General features: G+C 48.5%; 1 protein-coding gene across 1 annotated transcript in view; it reads right to left on the bottom strand.

Annotated features, from left to right (window-relative positions):
• Nucleotides 1–21,968, bottom strand: part of LOC112231597 (palmitoyltransferase ZDHHC5-A) — a 38,539-nt gene that overhangs the window by 3,208 nt on the left and 13,363 nt on the right. The window contains exons 2-11 of the mRNA XM_042312017.1: nt 18,568–21,294; nt 12,950–13,071; nt 12,085–12,242; nt 11,074–11,246; nt 10,418–10,520; nt 7,960–8,051; nt 7,375–7,501; nt 7,046–7,163; nt 6,665–6,777; nt 40–1,025 (exon numbers count right to left, since the gene is read on the bottom strand). Of these exons, the coding sequence (XP_042167951.1) occupies nt 40–1,025; nt 6,665–6,777; nt 7,046–7,163; nt 7,375–7,501; nt 7,960–8,051; nt 10,418–10,520; nt 11,074–11,246; nt 12,085–12,242; nt 12,950–13,071; nt 18,568–18,722 (2,147 nt within the window). The 5' untranslated portion in view covers nt 18,723–21,294. The remainder of the gene's footprint in view (nt 1–39; nt 1,026–6,664; nt 6,778–7,045; nt 7,164–7,374; nt 7,502–7,959; nt 8,052–10,417; nt 10,521–11,073; nt 11,247–12,084; nt 12,243–12,949; nt 13,072–18,567; nt 21,295–21,968) is intronic.

Genomic DNA, 21,968 nt, shown 5'->3' with positions numbered 1-21,968 from the left:
GGCTGCAGTCAGTCGGTAAAGAGCAGAGCCGTTACTCACTTAGGTGCATGGATCCCCCCTCCCGCCCCTCCCCCTCCGGCCGAGGCCGACGCCTTGCGCACCATCCGGTACTGCATCTCCGCCGCCGCCGCCGAAGAGTACGACAGAGACTTCCCCAGCGGCGGGGGGTGGGGGGAGCGCGGGGGGTGCGTGGAGGGGGCCAGGGGGGTGTCCGTGGACCGGGTGCGGTACGGGTAGTGGTGGGGGGCGGCAGAGTCGGACAGGAGCGGGGCCGGGAGAAGCGGGGGGTCTGGAGCTGTGGCTGCTGTGGTGATGGTGGTGGTGGTGATGATGGTGGTGGTGTGGGGTGGGGGGCTGGGGGCCGCGGAGGAGGGAGGGGGCTGAGAGTGGTGGGAGTGGGGATGCGATTCCTGGAGATAGTGGGCACGGTGTGGGGAGGAGAGGAGGGCTACGGAGGAGGCGGAGGGCTGGTGGAGCTCTGCGTCTCTCTGCTGGCTGAGCTGGGCCGACAGGTAGGGGGAGGAGTACCCCAGGATGGGGGGTGGTGCCGGGGTACGGTGGTGCCCGGGCGACATGTCGGGTGCGGCCGACTCAAAGTCGGGGCTCTCGGAGGGCGTGAGCAGGCTGTCGTACGATAGGCTGCCGTTGCGCGGAGGAGGCGTCTGATTGGCCAGGCTCTTGTAGCTCGTGGAGGTCGTTGCCTCAGAGACATGCGTCGCGTTGTGGGCGGAGCCAGAACGCACGCTGGAAGAATGGGAAGCACCTCCCCCTCCACCGGAGGATAGAACCGTTGGGTCTGAAAAGGAGGGGTAGGAACGTCCCCCTAGAGAGTAACCGGGGATACCGCCACCCCCTGACCCTGGTGCCCCCCCTCCTCCAGGTCGGTCTCCACCTCCTCCCAATCCTCCTCCCCCTCTCTCCCCTGGGGCCTCTCTCCCATCCAGGCTGGGTTCAGAGCGGAAGCCAGGCTGCTGGCTGGACTGGAGCAGAGAAGACGACTCCTTCAGACTGTCCCCTCGACTCATCTGGTGGGGGGAGAGAGGGTGGGTGGGGTAGAGAGAGAGAGAGAGAGAGAGAGAGAGAGAGAGAGGGTGGGTAGGGTAGAGAGAGAGAGAGAGAGATGGTGGGGTAGAGAGAGAGAGGGTGGGTAGGGGGGCGAGAGAGAGAGATGGTGGGGTGGGGTGGGTGGGGTAGAGAGAGAGAGAGAGTGGATGGGTGGGGTAGAGAGAGAGGTGGGTGGGTAGGGTAGAGAGAGAGAGAGGGGTGGGTAGGGTAGAGAGAGAGAGAGGGGGTGGGTAGGGTAGAGAGAGAGAGAGGGGGTGGGTAGGGTAGAGAGAGAGAGAGGGTGGGTAGGGTAGAGAGAGAGAGAGGGGTGGGTAGGGTAGAGAGAGAGAGAGGGTGGGTAGGGTAGAGAGAGAGAGAGGGTGGGTAGGGTAGAGAGAGAGAGAGGGTGGGTAGGGTAGAGAGAGAGAGAGGGTGGGTAGGGTAGAGAGAGAGAGAGGGTGGGTAGGGTAGAGAGAGAGAGGGTGGGGGGGTAGAGAGAGAGAGGGTGGGGAGAGAGAGAGAGGGTGGGTAGGGTAGAGAGAGAGAGGGTGGGTAGGGTAGAGAGAGAGAGAGGGTGGGGAGAGAGAGAGAGAGAGAGAGGGTGGGGGCAGAGAGAGAGAGAGAGAGGGTGGGGTAGAGAGAGAGAGGGTGGGGTAGAGAGAGAGAGAGGGTGGGGTAGAGAGAGAGAGAGGGTGGGGTAGAGAGAGAGAGGGAGAGAGAGGTGGGGTAGGGAGAGAGAGAGAGAGGGTGGGGCAGAGAGAGAGAGAGAGGGTGGGGAGAGAGAGAGAGGGTGGGGTAGAGAGAGAGAGAGGGAGAGAAAGAGAGGGTGGGGTAGAGAGAGAGAGGGTGGGGTAGAGAGAGAGAGGGTGGGGTAGAGAGAGAGAGAGGGTGGGGTAGAGAGAGAGAGGGAGAGAGAGAGGGTGGGGGAGAGAGAGAGAGGGTGGGGTAGAGAGAGAGAGAGAGGGTGGGGTAGAGAGAGAGAGAGGGTGGGGTAGAGAGAGAGAGAGAGGGTGGGGTAGAGAGAGAGAGAGGGTGGGGTAGAGAGAGAGAGAGAGAGGGTGGGGTAGAGAGAGAGAGAGAGGGTGGGGTAGAGAGAGAGAGAGAGAGGGTGGGGTAGAGAGAGAGAGGGTGGGGTAGAGAGAGAGAGAGGGTGGGGTAGAGAGAGAGAGAGGGTGGGGTAGAGAGAGAGGGTGGGGTAGAGAGAGAGAGAGAGGGTGGGGTAGAGAGAGAGAGGGTGGGGTAGAGAGAGAGAGAGAGGGTGGGGAGAGAGAGAGAGGGTGGGGTAGAGAGAGAGAGAGGGTGGGGTAGAGAGAGAGAGAGAGAGGGTGGGGTAGAGAGAGAGAGAGAGGGTGGGGGGAGAGAGAGAGAGAGGGTGGGGTAGAGAGAGAGAGAGAGGGTGGGGTAGAGAGAGAGGGTGGGGTAGAGAGAGAGAGGGTGGGGTAGAGAGAGGGTGGAGAGAGAGAGAGGGTGGGGTAGAGAGAGAGAGGGTGGGTGGGGTAGAGAGAGAGAGAGAGGGTGGGGTAGAGAGAGAGAGAGAGGTGGGGTAGAGAGAGAGAGAGAGGGTGGGGTAGAGAGAGAGAGAGGGTGGGGTAGAGAGAGAGAGGGTGGGGTAGAGAGAGAGAGAGAGGGTGGGGGGAGAGAGAGAGAGAGAGGGTGGGGTAGAGAGAGAGAGAGGGTGGGGCAGAGAGAGAGAGGGTGGGGTAGAGAGAGAGGGTGGGGTAGAGAGAGAGAGGGTGGGGGGGTAGAGAAAGAGAGGGTGGGGTAGAGAAAGAGAGGGTGGGGTAGAGAGAGAGAGGGTGGGGTAGAAAGAGAGAGAGGGTGGGTAGGGAGAGAGAGAGGGTGGGGGGTAGAGAGAGAGGGTGGGTAGGGTAGAGAGAGAGAGGGTGGGGTAGAGAGAGAGAGAGGGTGGGGTAGAGAGAGAGAGAGGGTAGGAAAGAGAGAGAGGGTGGGGTAGAGAGAGAGAGGGTGGGGTAGAGAGAGAGGGTGGGTAGGGTAGAGAGAGAGGGAGGGTAGGGTAGAGAGAGAGAGGGTGGGGTAGAAAGAGAGAGAGGGTGGAGAGGGTAGGGAGAGAGAGGGTGGGTAGGGTAGAGAGAGAGAGGGTGGGGTAGAGAGAGAGAGGGTGGGGTAGAGAGAGAGGGTGGGGTAGAGAGAGAGGGTGGGGTAGAGAGAGAGGGTGGGGTAGAGAGAGAGAGGGTGGGGAGAGAGAGAGAGAGAGGGTGGGGTAGAGAGAGAGAGAGGGTGGGGTAGAGAGAGAGAGAGAGAGAGAGGGTGGGGTAGAGAGAGAGAGAGGGTGGGGTAGGGTAGAGAGAGAGGGTGGGGTAGAGAGAGAGGGTGGGTAGGTTAGAGAGAGAGGGTGGGGTAGAGAGAGAGGGTAGGGGTAGAGAGAGAGGGTGGGGTAGAGAGAGAGAGGGTGGGGAGAGAGAGAGGGTGGGAGGGAGAGAGGGTGGGGTAGAGAGAGAGAGGGTGGGGTAGAGAGAGAGAGGGGGTAGGGGTAGTAGAGAGAGAGAGGGTGGGGTAGAAAGAGAGAGAGGGTGGGTAGGGAGAGAGAGAGGGTGGGTAGGGTAGAGAGAGAGAGGGTGGGGTAGAGAGAGAGAGAGAGAGGGTGGGGTAGAGAGAGAGAGAGGGGGGGGAGAGAGAGAGAGGGTGGGGTAGAGAGAGAGAGAGGGTGGGGTAGAGAGAGAGAGAGAGGGTGGGGTAGAGAGAGAGAGAGGGTGGGGTAGAGAGAGAGAGAGGGGGTGGGGAGAGAGAGAGAGAGGGTGGGGTAGAGAGAGAGAGGGTGGGGTAGAGAGAGAGAGAGAGGGTGGGGTAGAGAGAGAGAGGGTGGTGGGAGAGAGAGAGGGTGGGGTAGAGAGAGAGAGGGTGGGGTAGAGAGAGAGAGGGTGGGGTAGAGAGAGAGAGGGTGTGGTAGAGAGAGAGAGGGGGTGGGGTAGAGAGAGAGAGGGTGGGGTAGAGAGAGAGAGAGAGAGAGGGTGGGGTAGAGAGAGAGAGAAAAATAAAAGAGCCAGAGGTAGAGAAAGAAAGAGGGAGAGAAGATAAAGTCATGTTAACTCTAACCTGGAATGAGAATTGGATGTCCAAATGTACAGACAAAGCACTAGACCAGCACCAATAAAACCACAGTTGGAAGAACAAGGCGAGACATAGGGGAAGGGAACAACTCTCAGGCCAGATGCATGGGCTTCACTATACACAAGGGGTCTGCTGCAGGGGGAAGAATATACAGGCCTACAACATTTACAATGCCCAGATGGCTTCTGTAGCAGTATGTTATCTTTACAACACATAGGACAGAAGAGTTCCGCACCCTTAATTTAAAAAACAAACACACAGTATATATAGCCAGATGGCTGTGGGATAGGGGGGGGGCAACATGTGTGCCCAGTGAAACAATAAGCTTGTGTCTCAAAATGGCACCCTAGTACGCATTTAGTGCACTACTTTTGGACCCACAGGGCTCTATATAGGGAATGGAGTGCCATTTGGGACACAGGATGATAGTTAATGAAATGGATGTTGTTTGGGCAAACAGATAACACAGTTAAGAGTTTATAGAGCAAAACAACCATCTTCTCTCCCTGCTCCTGACAGAGCTCTTCTAACATATGGTCCGTGTCCCAAATGGCACCCTATTCCCTATATGGTGCACTGCTTTTGACCAGAGCCATATTGGGACCTGATCAAAAGTAGAGCACTATATAAAGGCAGGGATGGGCAACTTTGATGGGGGAGGGGGGCCACAAGAAAATCTGAACTCATCACGAGGGCTCGCGGGGTCTGCGAGCAAAACATTTTATCCCCCCTTGAGTTTTAAAGGAGGCTGGTGGTACCTTAATTGGGGAGGACGGGGTCATGGTAATGACTGGTGCAGAATCAGTGGAACGGGATCAAATACATGGTTTCCATGGTTTCCATGTGGTTGATGCCATCCCGTTTGCTCCGTTCCAGCCATTATCATGAGCCGTCCTCCCTTCAGCAGCCTCCACTGATTTCTACTTATTTTGCCAAGTGTTCTTCACTGACGAGTCGCGGTTTTGTCTCACCAGGGGCGATGGTCAGATTTGCGTTTATCGTCGAAGGAATGAGCTTTACACCGAGGCCCGTACGGAGCGGGATTGATTTGGAGGGTCCGTCATGGTCTGGGGCGGTGTGTCACAGCATCATCGGACTGAGCTTGTTGTCATTGCAGGCAATCTCAACGCTGGGCGTTACAGGGAAGACCTCCTCCCTCATGTGGTACCTTTCCTGCAGGCTCATCCTGACATGACCCTCCAGCATGACAATGCCACCAGCCGTACTGTTCGTTTTGTGCGTGATTTCCTGCAAGACAGGAATGTCAGTGTTCTGCCATGGCCAGCGAAGAGCCCGGATCTCAATCCCATTGAAGCACGTCTGGGACCTGTTGGATCGGAGGGTGAGGACTAGGGCCATTCCCGCCAGAAATTTCTGGGAACTTGCAGGTGCCTTGGTGGAAGAGTGGGGTAACATCTCACAGCAAGAACTGGCAAATCTGGTGCAGTCCATGAAGAGGAGACGCACACTAGTACTTAATGCAGCTGGTGGCCACACCAGATACTGACTGTTACTTTTGATTTTGACCCACCCTTTGTTCAGGGACACATTATTCCATTTCTGTTAGTCACATGTCTGTGGAACTTGTTCAGTTTATGTCTTAGGTGTTGAATCTTGTTATGTTCATACAAATATTTACACATTAAGTTTTCTGAAAATAAACACAGTTTACAGTGAGAGGACGTTTCTTTTTTTGCTGAGTTTACTATTCTAACTCTCAACAGTAAGTTGAGACCCAGACAGAGTTCCCCCCCAAAAAAACAAATACAAATATTTATTTTATTGTTCCCTTCAAAAAGGCCTGCGGCTGCCAGTTGCTCTTTCCCGTTATAGGGGATAGGGTGCCATTTTTTGACACAAGCACAGTTTTGGGTTGTATTGAGCCCAAAGGAGGCTCGTGCGACCCTGCCTGTTCGACTGTGCACCTTGATGCCCTCTTGTGGAGAAAACGTCAAACAGCAGCTGGGCCATTGACGGTCCACTGTGTTGATTCCAGAATTGATTTAAGTGAATTATGATCAGATTGTACCGTACATGTAAAACAGGTCAAATACAAATGTAATAATATGTTAATTAACTTCCACAAAACCTTTCTACGACAAGAAATTGCTAGGGGAGAATCTTTCACACAACACTGTGGGGAAAGCGTTCGGCTAAAAGACGACACACAAGGTTGGATAACAAGAAAAAAGACACTCAAACTAAAGAAAACAAAGAAAAATAGTCCAACATTCACTTACTGATACTGTTCAACTGAAAGCCACTGAATAACCAATCAAAAGGCAGGAAAAGAAGCCACGAGTAAAAACAGAGATGCATTAACAAATCATAACAAATCAAACGATTAAGGACAGACAGGCAAGCAGCCAACGGAGATGTAACATATAAACCTGAGTCAGAGAGAACAATGTGTGTGCCACCGAAGTAGTGTGATATGAATCCTACCTCGCACAGCATGTACACAGTCTTTCACACAGAGACACACAGTCTTCCACGGTCACTTTATGCGCGAGCTAGTTGGTTGGCATCAAAGAGAGTGTGTGTTTGTTACCTGGTTGGCGTAGGCATGGGTAAGGGCAGTGTGGTTCTTTCCTGGACTGCTATAGGTCGGCCTGTATTTATACATGGTGGGTGTGGGCGGGGCTTTGTTCAGAAGACTACTCTCTGTGGGAAGAGAGAGACAAATAAATTAACTCAGGTACATAATTGTTATCATAGGTAAAACTTTATTTTCTTTTATCAGCTAAGTTGACTGATAACACACTTATTCACAGCCACAACCTGGGTCATGTTCATTAGGCACCAAACGGAAGGAAACAAACAGGGAGGGACAACCTGACCATGTCCAACAGCAAACCGCTTGCTTACCTTTTTCCATTGCAAAAAGTTTTCCTACAGTGTGTAGTAATGAGTACAACTCTGGTGAACGTACCCTCTGTGTGTTGTCCCTGGTGGCCTCTGGACAGGGCGGGGTACCTGAGCTCCGGTTTGGGAGGAGGGGGCTCCGCATCGCACGACTGACTCTCCATCATCTCCAGACTACTCTTAGACTGAGAGGGAGAGAAGCAAACAGAGAAAATTAATGACATTAAATAGAATAAATGTCAAAGTCTATACAACCCAGTGTAGTGGCAGAGTGGAAACTGGAGAGCATTAACTATACACAATGCTGAGAGCAAGAAGGAGCCATGAACATACAGATTGTGTGTGTGTGTGTGCGCATGTGTAAATGCGTCTACATGGGTCTTTGTCGCGTCATACCCGGTGGAGGTCTCCGTGGATACCGTTGTCGAGGACCTTGGCGGCCAGCTGGGTGTCAGTGAGCTGTGGCCGGAGGAACGGAGGCTGGACAACCACACTGTGAGGCTTCCTCTTCCTCCCCAGGTACCTGATGAAGACCAAATCAAATCGTGTTATTTAAAAGCACAAGGAGGAAGTGGAGGAGGGTGAGAAGAGGGTAGCTGATGGAGAGGGGGAGGGACAGGAGGGAGAAAAGAGTAGTAAGCGAAGGAACGGATGAGGAGGATGAAGAGGACCCATTGAGTTTGAGGACTCATCTTTGGATCTGTGCCATTATTGCACCTGTGACAGCATCTCCATTTAAAAGTAGTCACTTTTCTTAATTAGTGATTTGAATTTTAAAAAATCTGTTATTGTGGCCACTAGATGGCAGTGTTCTATCCATCTAGAGTCCTCTATCCAGCTCTAAGAGGACCTAGTCTCGGTCAGTCAGTCAAACCCCTAATAGCATGTAGGGATGAAGGCAGCTCAAAACACTGTTTGAACTGATAGTAATGCAACACTACATACTGTAAAACCATAGACAATGATGAGAGAGAGAGAGACCTGGGCGCTTGGGAGCTGCAGAGCACGTGAGAAACGTTCTTCCAACAGCCATTCGTGAAAGGGTTCACTCCTCCCCTAAACTTCCCCGTCACCTGGGGGGAAGAGAGAGAGAGAGAAAGAGAAAGAAAGAGAAAGAGAGAGAGAACGATAGAGGAGATAAAAGAAAAAAAATAAACGTAGGTTATTCATTCCCCTCAAGACATCCTCCATTCATCAACACAACAGATTTAAAGTGAAAACATCAGACATGGAGAGTCATATAAAAGAGGGAGATAAATGGAGGGAGGGATGAGGGAGAGGACGACAGAGGATTATTCTCTCTCCGTGATGAGATTATGACCTGTATGTTTTCATTCCGGGGAGGGATGAAGGGAGACCGGGACGAAGGGGGACTGGGAGACCGGGACGAAGGGTGACTGGGAGACCGGGACGAAGGGGGACTAGGGGGGGTCACATTTTCGAGGATTATCATGTTGTTGAGATGAAATGTTTTGGGCCTTTAAGAACGACATCAACACAAGCCAATGGTTTAGATCTCAGACAACAACAACATCAGATAAGAGGGTGTGATTGTTTGGGACGGGTTGGGCGGAGTGTTGGATCTGATGCTAGCAAGGAGTCTACATGGCTCTCCGGGGAGAAGAATGGGCAGGAATAAGGAGACAACTCCATTTCTGTAGGCATGTCATTGCACTGCTTACGCTGTATCCTGCGTACATCACAAATAAACTTTGATTTGATTTAACGTTGAGCTCCGTCTCTGTTCTCAAAGGGTGTGCAGTATTTTAATGTGGTAGGCATCTCTCTCATTATTTACGTGATGACAGCTAATCTTTGCAATTGCAGGGCAAATTCTAGTCCAGGAGGCTGCCAGCCATGCTTAAATTTGTAAATCGGGAGGTGCCAAAAAAGTGAGCGCGAGAGGGGGGGGTGACGACCTGGGGAGCTCAGCTACCGGATCGCATGACAACAAAATGAATGTACTTTTTAAAAAAGCATTGCATGCATATCGTCGCATTGTTGTGAAATTGTTACAACATTACTTGTTAGATATTACTGCGCCGTTGGAGCTAGAAACACAAGCATTTCGCTACGCTCGCGATAACATCTGCTAGACACATGTAGGTGACCAATAAAATTTGATTTGATTTGCACAGTGGCACAGAGCAGTAGAGTAGAGGCACTTACAGAAGGTGCACCACATTGGGGTACATTTATTTAGTAGCCTAGGGTCCGGGGGTAAATATGGCCTTTTGTAAAAACGCATTTCATGCAATTCTACGTCATCTGACATGACTGGAGACCGGCAGAATTTGTTTAGACTCCGCTCAAATTAAATGACAGGCTTACTTTGACACTCACAAACTGAGACTCTTAAAGATCAATAAAAAACGACCTGGTCATGAATCCAATAGCCTAGAGGTCTAGGTGTGTGGAGACGCATATTGTAGGAGGAAATGACCGTCCTAAAAATGCTTTCCAGTGTCACCCGATGACGCGCAGCTCGCTCGCCGGCGACGGCCGATGCATTGGTACCAAAAGCCTCTATATCTCACTCTTTTTGCTTTGTAAAACAATATTTGGAAGCCGTTCAAACATTTTGTTCACCTAGAGCAGACAGATCAAGAGTATTGTCTTTTCAGCAGGAACCATTTGCTTTCCAACCCGTTTTGTCTGGCATGCTGCTCACCGACCGATTTGCCGCGCGTTCCCGACTGTAGGCTGTGTCTTGTTATTGGGATACACTCAATCCACAGCTAGGTAATTGTTTCAAAGAAGCTACTGACCCTCTGTGGCTAAATTCTAGGCCTAATCATGATGTAGTAGGTAGGCTATACTGAATGATTTCATTGATTTTGGACAGACCGCAGTAACACTATAACTTTGGCTAATGTATTTCAATTTATGAAGGGTGTTGCAGCTCCTCCAGAACCCTTTGCTATGGTTCTATAAATAAATGATGAAGTGCAGCTCTGGAGGGACGAGAGTTGCAGGCTCACGTCTAGCAGAGCAGAGAGAGATCCTGGAAAGGGAATGTCATTCTAGTTCTTGTGAGAGTTACAAGCGTGCTACTCATACAGCCACGGCCACGCGTTGGGTCTCAAACGCGGGTTACTGGAGGACAATTCACCAAGAGGCAACTCGAAATGACACTTTGGCCGCTTTTATTCACATTTTTACATTGAAAAAAGTGACTTTTGTTTTTTTGAGCCACAAAGAGATACCGGATCCGGCCAAATAGGTTCCCGCAACGAAACAGTCCAAAACAGAGAGGTGTTGGATCCCGTTTCCCGGCAGGAACCCGGCTCAAATTAAGCACTGGCTGCCAGCTTTTGTTCCAGCATCTTGGCCATTAGGACATTTCTGACAGAGGTAAAAGAACTTTGAAAACTACAGTTGTACCTATTAGTTGGTGGTTCATTCCTGGTGTGTGTGTGTGTGTGTGTGTGTGTGGTACCTGTTCGTTGGTGGTCCGTCCCCGGGCCACCAGTACCATGTGGAAGCCAGTGAGACCAGCCACCGGGATGAAGAAGAGACCAGCCACACACATCACTGCCATACTGAGAGACCAGCAGTTGAGGAGAGAACAGAGACACCAACTAACACACTCTTAGGGGCTGCGTGCCAAATGGCACCCTATTCCTTACATAGTGCACCAGGCTAACACTTCCCAAATGTGTTGAAAATTAAACACCTATAGAAGCATGCCGTCCGACAGATGGAAACACAGTCATCTACCGCCCCAAAACACACACACACACACACATGAACCGACCTACACATCCAACCACACCCTCTCGCAACAACACACACACACACACGAACCAACCTACACATCCAACCACACCCTCTCGCAGCAAAACACACACACGAACCAACCTACACATCCAACCACACCCTCTCGCAACAAAACACACACACACGAACCAACCTACACATCCAACCACACCCTCTCGCAACAAAACACACACACACAAACCAACCTACACATCCAACCACACCCTCTCGCAACAAAACACACCCTACCCCTCCCAAAACACACACACTCACTAACCCCCCCAAGAACCCAGACTCCTGGCTTTCAGGACATCCCAACACCTAAGTACAGGATACGTGACGGCAGAGTGGACCCTGTCCAGCTGCTGTGTGTGGTAGAGGACGTAGAGCAGGCCGAAGCCAAACACTCCCATGATGTGGACCGTCAGGGACAGCAGGAACAGGAAGAAGTAGCGGTAGTTCCTCCGGCCGATACAGTTGTTCACCCACGGGCAGTGGTGGTCAAAGTCCTGGAGGGGGGGGGACAGGAGTAAAGGGTGAGTTAGAGCCGTTTGTACAAAGTTAAAGAGACAGTGGGAGATTTGGTGCTGGTGTATGTTTGTGTGTGACACTGACAGGAGAATTGAGCTGAGGACTCATTCCAACAGAGGTTTGTTCAAAGGCTTCTCTCCAACCCTGTCCCTGGAGAACTACCCTCCTGTAGGTTTAACTCCAACCCTGTCCCTGGAGAACTACCCTCCTGTAGGTTTAACTCCAACCCTGTCCCTGGAGAACTACCTTCCTGTAGGTTTAACTCCAACCCTGTCCCTGGAGAACTACCCTCCTGTAGGTTTAACTCCAACCCTGTCCCTGGAGAACTACCTTCCTGTAGGTTTAACTCCAACCCTGTCCCTGGAGAACTACCTTCCTGTAGGTTTAACTCCCACCCTGTCCCTGGAGAACTACCCTCCTGTAGGTTTAACTCCAACCCTGTCCCTGGAGAACTACCCTCCTGTAGGTTTAACTCCAACCCCGTTCCTGGAGAACTACCCTCCTGTAGGTTAACTCCAACCCCGTTCCTGAAGAACTACCCTCCTGTAGGTTTAACTCCAACCCTGTTCCTGGAGAACTACCTTCCTGTAGGTTAACTCCAACCCCGTTCCTGAAGAACTACCCTCCTGTAGGTTTAACTCCAACCCTGTTCCTGGAGAACTACCTTCCTGTAGGTTTAACTCCAACCCTGTCCCTGGAGAACTACCCTCCTGTAGGTTTAACTCCAACCCTGTCCCTGGAGAACTACCCTCCTGTAGGTTAACTCCAACCCCGTTCCAGAAGAACTTCCCTGTAGGTTAATGTGTGTGTGCGTACCTCCACACAGTTGTCACACACAGAGCAGTGTGAGCAGCGGGGCGGTCTGTAGAAGCGGCAGGTGGAACACCATTTCATCCTGACCTGGATGCCTCGGATCTCCACCGTCTTATAAAGCGGAGCGCGGAAATCATCCTCCTTGTCCTCATCCTCATCCGCTGGAGCAACCCACACACACACTGTTAGTACACTAGCATGAACATCCCCCCTTACTAGATCTGCATGAACATCCCCCTTACTAGATCTGCATGAACATCCCCCTTACTAGATCTGCATGAACATCCCCCTTACTAGACCAGCATGAACATCCCCCTTACTAGACCAGCATGAACATCCCCCTTACTAGACCAGCATGAACATCCCCCTTACTAGACCAGCATGAACATCCCCCTTACTAGACCAGCATGAACATCCCCCTTACTAGACCAGCATGAACATCCCCCTTACTAGACCAGCATGAACATCCCCCTTACTAGACCAGCATGAACATCCCCCTTACTAGACCAGCATAAATACTAGACCAGTATGAACATCCCCCACTAGACACACACACACACACACACACACACACACACACCCTTACTAGATCAGCATTAACAAGCACACACACCCTTACGAGATCAGCATAAACACACGCACACATCCCCTTACGAGATCAGCATAAACACACACACACATCCTTACTAGACCAGCATGAACACACACACACACACACACACACACACTTACTAGACCAGCATGAACACACACCCCAATACTATACTACACTGCATTGGCAGGAGACAGTCATACAGAGAGTTTGCAGAGAGCATGAGATGGAAGAGGCTGGTGTTGTTATACATCTGTGCAACACACACACACACACCTCTGGGGAAGATGCCCGGGTCCATGAAGGTGGCCATGCAGAAGTTGGCAAGGACAAACAGGAAGATGACACCATTGTAGATCGGCACGGCAACCGAGAACTGCTCCGACAGCCATGGACACCTGAAAGAGAGAGGGAGGGAGAAGAGGAGAGGGTTTAAAGAAGTTAGCTCAACTGTCGTTATTCATAACAAGAACCACAGCTGCCTCTGAACACCTCAATAAAAGGAAGGAATATCACGGTAGCATTGTTGACAGTAAGCTCCCATCTATGAATTTCAGAGGGGTTACATTTGTCCTGCCCCATCTTTCAGCTTCGTAGCAAACCAAGTGGCAGGGCTGCCCTTTTGGTGTGCTTTTCTGGAGATGTTTTAATGAAGGAGTGTGCCCTTAAAAGCAGTGTTTTTGACAGGGAGGGCAGTGGCACTACAGGACAGCTTGTCTCATTGCCATGGGAATGGGGTGACCCACATGTCACATGGACAATGGGACAACACCCTGAAAGAGAGAGAGAGAGAGTTCATGCTAGGTTTAGCAAAGACTGCATTTGTCTAGTGAATAAAGCACTTTCGGATTAAACCGAGTTGAGCAAATTCAGAGGGAGACGGATAGGGGGAAAAATGAGCGAGAGGATGAGATAGATATAGAAGGACAGGGACAGAGAGAGAGAGAGAGAGAGAAGGACAGCTCTTTATTAAGGGTGACAGATGCTGGCCTATTTCCCTCGGTTCCAGCATGGTGGTGGTGGTGGTTGTTGTTGTTGTCTGGAGTAGAGCTATGAACTGACAGGAGACGACCTCCACACACACACTCTGACGTTGATCTGTTCTGTCTATCCTACTCTGCACTACTACTGTCATACACTCAATATGTGTGTGTGTGAGTGAGTGCTGAGGAATATGTTGAGTAGACAGAGATAGAAATGTGCTCATCTTGTGGGGACACAAATGCGCGCACAGGAACACTACCTGATCTAACGAGCACACGAGGGGACAGCTTTATTACAGGCCATAGTGCCTCTAACCGTCTTCATCTCCCCCATAGAAACAACAGTGACAGCACCGTCAACAACAACGGAAGGGATCTGTTGCAGCTCTGTAGAAGCCTGGGTCTGTACTTTGTCAAAGGTAGGTTACGGGGGGACTCTTTGGGGAGATTCACCTACTGCTCACCTCTTGGCCACAGTACAGTAGACTATATGGTCACAGACATTGACCCTTTCTCTCTCAGCTCATTCACTGTCAAGCCACTAGCACCTCTGTCTGATCACAGCCAAATTACATTGTTCCTCAAAAGAACAGACATGGAAACAACCAGACAATCACAGCCCAGTAAGCTGTACAACATCAGAAATTCATACAGATGGGCCGAAAACAGCACAGAATAATACCAGAAAGCAACCTGTAACCATAACATCCAAACACTCTTAGATACCTTTCTGGATACCACAGTAAAGAAGGCATCAATCTGGCAGTACAAAACATCAACTATATATTCAGGCAAACGGCAAAAGAAGCACAATTAAAATGGATAAAAAACAAAACAAAAAAGATCACAGATGACAAGTGGTTTGATGCAGATTGTAAAATTATAAGGAAAAAACTATCCAGCCAAAAGCACAGAGACCCAAATAATGGTGAATTACACCTTCATTACTCCGAGACTTTAAAACACTATAAAACGTACACTCGGAACCAAAAAAGCACAGTACAACAGCAAGCAGCTGACACTAATTGAGGAGTCCATGGTGACATATGGACAACTCATTTAAAAAACACTCTACAACACCGTTCAAATTGACACAAATGCAGAACAACGCCAAATTCATGAGAAGTTGAATGGATTTCAAAAAGCTATGAAGGACAATCAAAATCCATTGGACTCCCCAATTACTGACCAGGAGCTCTATAAGACACTAAACTATTACTGACCAGGAGCTCTATAAGACACTAAACTATTACTGACCAGGAGCTCTATAAGACACTAAACTATTACTGACCAGGAGCTCTATAAGACACTAAACTATTACTGACCAGGAGCTCTATAAGACACTAAACTATTACTGACCAACTATAAACTATTACTGACCAGGAGCTCTATAAGACACTAAACTATTACTGACCAGGAGCTCTATAAGACACTAAACTATTACTGACCAGGAGCTCTATAAGACACTAAACTATTACTGACCAGGAGCTCTATAAGACACTAAACTATTACTGACCAGGAGCTCTATAAGACACTAAACTATTACTGACCAGAGCTCTATAAGGAACTAAACTATTACTGACCAGGAGGAACTAAACTATTACTGACCAGGAGCTCTATAAGACACTAAACTATTACTGACCAGGAGCTCTATAAGACACTAAACTATTACTGACCAGGAGCTCTATAAGACACTAAATTACTGACCAGGAGCTCTATAAGACACTAAACTATTACTGACCAGGAGCTCTATAAGGAACTAAACTATTACTGACCAGGAGCTCTATAAGGAACTAAACTATTACTGACCAGGAGCTCTATAAGAAACTAAACTATTACTGACCAGGAGCTCTATAAGAAACTAAACTATTACTGACCAGGAGCTCTATAAGAAACTAAACTATTACTGACCAGGAGCTCTATAAGAAACTAAACTATTACTGACCAGGAGCTCTATAAGAAACTAAACTATTACTGACCAGGAGCTCTATAAGAAACTAAACTATTACTGACCAGGAGCTCTATAAGAAACTAAACTATTACTGACCAGGAGCTCTATAAGAAACTAAACTATTACTGACCAGGAGCTCTATAAGAAACTAAACAATTACTGACCAGGAGCTCTATAAGAAACTAAACAATTACTGACCAGGAGCTCTATAAGAAACTAAACAATTACTGACCAGGAGCTCTATAAGAAACTAAACTATTACTGACCAGGAGCTCTATAAGAAACTAAACTATTACTGCCTAGGAGCTCTATAAGACACTAAACTATTCCTGACCAGGAGCTCTATAAGAAACTAAACAATTACTGACCAGGAGCTCTATAAGAAACTAAACTATTACTGACCAGGAGCTCTATAAGAAACTTCAGGCCCTCAAATTTAAAAAAGCATGTGGACCTGATGGCATCCTAAATGAGATGCTCAAACTCACTAGTACAAAATCTCAATTGGCTATATTAAAACTGTTTAATTTGATCCTGAGTGTAGGTTATTTTCCTGACATCTGGAATCAAGGACCCATAACCCCAATATTTAAAAACAGAGACAAATTTGACCCTAACAATTACAGAGGAATTTGTGTGAACAGTAACCTGGGGAAGGTTTTCTGTAGTTCTAAACTTCTTTAATAAGCACAATGTTTTGAGTAAAAGCCCAATTGGATTTATACCAAAACATCGCACAACTGATCATATTTACACCCTACGCACCCTGATAGATAAACATGTCCACCAAAATAATACCAAAATATACACTTGCTTTATCGACTTCCAAAAAGCATTTGATTCTATTTGGCATACAGGACTGTTCTACAAAGTTATTGAAAGTGGTGTAGGGGGTAAAACATATGACATAATTAAATCAATGTATACTGGCAATACGTGCAGCATTAAAATTGGCAAGAAAAGAACAGAATTCTTTAACCAGGGGTGGGGCCTTCATCAGGGTTGTAATCTGAGCCCTGCACTCTTCAATATTTACATCAACGAATTGGCCACTATTCTAGAAAAATCCTCAGCCCCTGGTGTTAGTCTCCACAATTCAGAAGTCAAATGCCTACTCCTCGCAGATTACCTATGCCTGCTGTCACCCACAGCACATGGCCTACAGCAGAACCTGGACCTGCTAGAGCAGTACTGCCAGACCTGAGCCCTGGCAGTAAACCCCAAAAAGACTAAAATAATGATTTTCCAGAGAAGATCCAGATCTCAGGAAATTAGACCAAAGTTCTCAATTGGTACAAAATATATAGAGTACTGCACACACTACAATTACTTAGGTTTAAAAATAAGCTCAACTGGACACCTTAATGAGGCAGTGAATGAACTGAGAGAGAAAGTACCATTAATAAGCGCATTCAAATTTAAATACCTATTCAAATTTGGCTAAAACGAATTGAATATGTCATTGAACCAATTGCACTCTATGGCAGCGAGGTGTGGGGTCCACTTGCAAAACAAGATTTCATCAAATGGGAGAAGCACCCCATTGAGACCCAGCATGCAGAGTTCTGTAAGATTCTCCTACATGTCCTGAGGAAAACTACAAACAATGCATGCAGGGCAGAATTAGGCCAATATCCACTAATAATAAAAACTAAAAACAGAGAAATTAAGTTTTGGAAACATTTAAAATACAGTGACCCCCTTCTCATATCACTACCAAGCCCTGCAATGCCAAGAGCTGAGCAAAGAAAAGAGTCCCCTCATCCAGCTGGTCCTGGGGCTGAGTTCACAAACCTGTTCTACTAACACACTGAAGACACAGGACCAGAACATCCAATCTATCAGGATAAACCAAATTACAACACAGTAAAAACAAAACTATATTGCTTATTGTGAAACACAAGCACAAACACAGAGCAAAATGCAGTGCTATCTGGCCCTAAATCGACAGTACACCATGGCCAACTATTTGACCATGGTTACTGAACAAAACCTTAGAAAAACCTTGACAAAGTACAGGCTCAGTGAGCACAGCCTTGCCATTGAGAAGGGTAGACACAGGAAAACCTGGCTCCCTGTAGAGGAAAGGCTGTGTAACCACTGCACAACAGCAGAACCTGAGACGGAGCTGCATTTCCTGACTAAATGTCAAAAATATAAAACAATGAGAAAGTGTCATTTCCCCAAATTTGAAACCCTTACTCAAGGTTTCAAAGACCTCTCTGATGAGAGTAGGCTACCCGTCCTGTTGGGGGAGGACGCAGAGAGCTGTGGGTTGGCAGCGCACTACATTGCTGCCTGCTATAAGTTGAGGGACAGTGTCTGACAGACCAATCAACCTGCACATGTATTCTACTGTATGCTTATTGTTATTGTTGAATGTATGGTTATTTTGACACTTGGTTATTGTTGTCCCGTTGACAATTTTGATTCTCATTTTATATTGTAAATATCCTAAATAAGCTTTAGCAATATGTACATTGTTACGTCATGCCAATAAAGCAAATTTAATTGAATTGAGAGAGAGAGCGAGAGAGCGAGTTGAGGAGCATGTTGAGTAGAGTGAGAGAGAGCTGAGGAGCATGTTGAGTAGAGAGAGAGAGAGAGCTGAGGAGCATGTTGAGTACGTGTCTTTACGTCTGATGTTGCTCTGCTCTGTCCCATTGTCAGGGGTTGACTGATGATGCACTACTCAATAACTGTCACACTACAGGCCGTAGGGGACTGGTGTGTGAGGACTGATGTGCATGCGAGTGTCTTTCTAGAAAGGCAGAGAACAAACCAAGTGAGGGTGTGTGTGGTGATAGCAGTGTTTATGTAAAGGTGTGGGTGTGTTTGAGGCGACGGGCTTGTGTGTGTGTGTGTGTGCGTGTGTCAGACATGTGTAGGACGTGTACACGCTGTGCGTTTGAGCGTCTGTGTATGACGCGTGTATGAGTGTGTGGTTTGGTCGTACTCACGTGAAGCAGAAGAAGAGCGTGGTGGATCCCACCAGGAAGGCTGTCGCCGCCGACACGGGCACGTAGCGGGACGGGCGAAGTGGCCGGGACGGGGAGGCGGTGTGGGGGGACGAGGGGAGGCCACCCACACCTCCACTCTTACTGCTGCCCGGCATCACACAGGGGGAGAGGGAAGGGGAATACCCAGGGAGGGAGGGAGGGGGATTGGGGTGTGTGGATGGAGGGATGGATTATAGATAAAGAGGGAGGGAGAGATTAAGAAAAAGGGCACAGAGAGAGAGAGGGATTGACGGGGTTAGAGAGGGAGGTAGAGGAGTCCCCTTCTCAATCGGACCAGGACGAGAGAAGACCCACGTCTCTGCATGTTCACCGGAAAGAGGGGGCTGAAGAGAAAGGGAGATAGACCGGCCCTCCCTAAACCGCGTGCTCATAAAACAACTTGCTTAAAGTTGTCGGGCGTCTATTCAACTTGACCTTCGGCCTCGTCTGAGAGGAGAGGTTAAGATAAGACAGAGGGTATTTGAAAGGGGGGAGATAAGACAGAGATAGAGGGGGAGGGGGGGGGTGATTGAGTTGGACTCTGACAGCTAAAGGCTTAAAGAAACTCCACTAGAAGGCCTTTTGTTTCAACACACAGGTCAACATAAAAAGTAGACTGGAACATGAAGCTAAACAAGAGCCGCTATTTTAAAAAAGACGTGTTCTCGTAAGATTGAGGCGTTGCCGCTCTATGCTTGAAGTACTGGCTTTATACAGGAGGACGACAACGACAAGCTCTGCTCAATTGTGGGTCAATCTCAAGGCTGATGCTTTTAAATTGCTTGGTTTCTTCTCTTTAGTCTTTAAAAATGGTTCCTTACAGTGGATTTGGGTAAATATCTTGACGTTTTTAAAAGGAATATCAAGAAATGTGCGCGTGCGAGAGGTAAATAACTTAATTGAAGGCTTAGTGATTGTACGATACAAAAATAAAATTGTGCAATAAAAAAAAAAATTAAAAGCTGTGATATGGCTTGATCGTTTCGGTGGGGTTTAGAAAAATCTTGGACCCTCCCTTTTCTAAAGAAAAGTAGGATGTCTCAGTAAAGCATAATGTATATGATTTGGTGAAGCCGTTTTAAAAACGTACATTTCCTTTTTATTCATTACAATCTCACTCTCATCTAGTCCTTAAGACTCAAACGTTTATTTTTTTTATTTTTTAAACAACTACTCAACTTTGAGGGGTCAAAAGGTCAGTTAGGTACAGAGGATGAGGCAGATTGCTTTGGTTGACCTGCTATACATTCCCTGTTTAATGAAAGCCCGGATCAATAACTTAATATTTTATCGACCTCTGGTTCAGTTCAATGACATTCAGACCCAATAACCTTCTCCCCTTCCAGACGAAGATGACAGATTGCTTCCGCCTGCAGATTGTACGGTTCAGTCTGTAGCCTGTTCCGTCTGTACGCTACTCTTGTCTGTGACCGACTGAGTATGAATGTGGCTCTGACACAGATGTTTTAAAAAGGGGGATGGAGCGATCGAGAGGTAGAGATTGATTGCAAGGTTTTGGATTTGATGCGGGTCAAGACGTAAAAAGATCGCAACATAGCAGTTTATTTTCTGCCTTGATAGAAAGGTATCACTGTAGCTGGTCTACTGTGTAAACTGGTAAAGGGGGGGGAGAAAGAGAGAGAGAGAGAAAAGGAGCAAAATGGTCTTTGATTGTGTCCAAGTGGGATTCTTATCTCTGTGTATTTTGCTCCCTGGTTGGCTCAATCCTCAGATGAGATGGGGAAAACAAAACAACATCAAAACAAGAGCGAACAATCAGCGGAGACTAATATCAGGCAGTCCTGTAGTTGCTCTGGAAGTCAGCTAGTTTCCTCACTAAATAAAAATGGCTGTCCCTTCAGTCCAAACAGCATTTTCAAAACGCCAATGTGCTCGTAGGCGGACGCTCAGACGTTGGTCTTCCTGGTCGGGGCATCCCTGAGCCAACGGGAGACAAGCGGGAGGTCTCAGAGGTCGATCCCACCTGCTACAGGTGTGGGTGGAAGAAGACGTGTACACAGGTCAAATTGTGTGTGTCCCTGTAACCTGCAGGAGTCCATGAGGGGGCACATATCCGAAACACCCTGAAAGATCCTCCTGGAAAATGGTTAAAGAAAAACAAACAAAAAAAGGATAGGAAAAAAAAAACTATGTGAAGTTGAACCCAGAGAGGAAGGGCCTGAAAATTAGAAGCTGGATCTCCCTAGTGGAGATTGATGAAGAGCTCCTCCCCAGTGCCTGTGGACATCCAAGGCCCAGCTGCGTTAGCTAGCCAAGGAGAGGATGATGAGGAGGGCCGTTAGTTACATAAGCCGCCGTCTCACTGAGCGAGGCAGCCAGCCAGCCATTCCCATTCCCCCAGGGCCATTCCTCTACTTCCGTCCCCCAGCGGAGTGCACCGAGAAGGGGGGCACACCCTACCACTACGACCCCAGGGAAGCAACTCTGGGTCTCGGAGGGCGTGTCTGAGTGACTGTGAGACGTTTGTGATTCTGTGTGTGTGTGTGTGTGTAAAGGGGGAGAGTGGCAGTTAGGAGAGCAGTGTGATAATCTGTAATAAAAGATCCAACAGGTTTTCCAACAGGCACGGTCTCTCTCTCCACCCCTGCTGGCGTGTCACTGGTGATCGTCCTCTCTGTAGTCAGATACGTCTGGCACGGCCTTTAGACGTCTGCTGGGACACAGCTCCTATTGGGAGGGAGGAGGAGGAGGAGAGTGGGGAGAGAGACAGATGGGATAGAGAAAGGGGAGGGTGGGAATAAGAGAGAGGGGAAAGCGAGGGAGAGGAAAAGCGTGGGAGAGAGATACACGTCTTTAGCTCCATCATGAACCACAGCCAACTCTATGTATGGGACTTCATCGTAAACAAAACAGCATTCAATGTCGAGCACCAACTAGTCTAGCAGGAAAGCGTCGGTTGTTCACCTTGCTTCTGCTGTGGAAGTGATCTGCTGTTGTCACTGTGTGTGTGTGTGTGTGTGTGTGTGTGTGTGCGCACGCACGAGTGAGTCCGTCAACCGGGAGTGTGTCTGTGGGCAATATATATAAATAGATCTTTTTTTTTTATATCTCAGCCAGCAATCATTCTGGTTCCTAAAAAACGAATCCATAAAAACAAAGGTGTGATTGGGTCTGGCAGATATTCCGTTAGCCCTCCAGGGATTCATCTGAAAGAGTGTGAGAACAACAACAAAAAGATAAATAAAAGTGTCCTGTCCCTCGTCTCCAAACAGTGTATGACAAGGTGTTGAGAGACGAAGCTTTTCATAATTAGCCAACTCAAAAATGAGAGTTGGGCCCTATAACCAGGGCCCCATGTGCCATTCAGACACAACCAATGCTAGAGGGCGTGAACCGTGAAC

Source organism: Oncorhynchus tshawytscha, linkage group LG34 (assembly GCF_018296145.1).
Source record: "Oncorhynchus tshawytscha isolate Ot180627B linkage group LG34, Otsh_v2.0, whole genome shotgun sequence".
Classification (NCBI taxonomy): Eukaryota; Metazoa; Chordata; class Actinopteri; order Salmoniformes; family Salmonidae; genus Oncorhynchus; species Oncorhynchus tshawytscha.
Note: the sequence above shows the minus strand (reverse complement) of the source record. Positions and strands in the feature narration are given on the sequence as shown.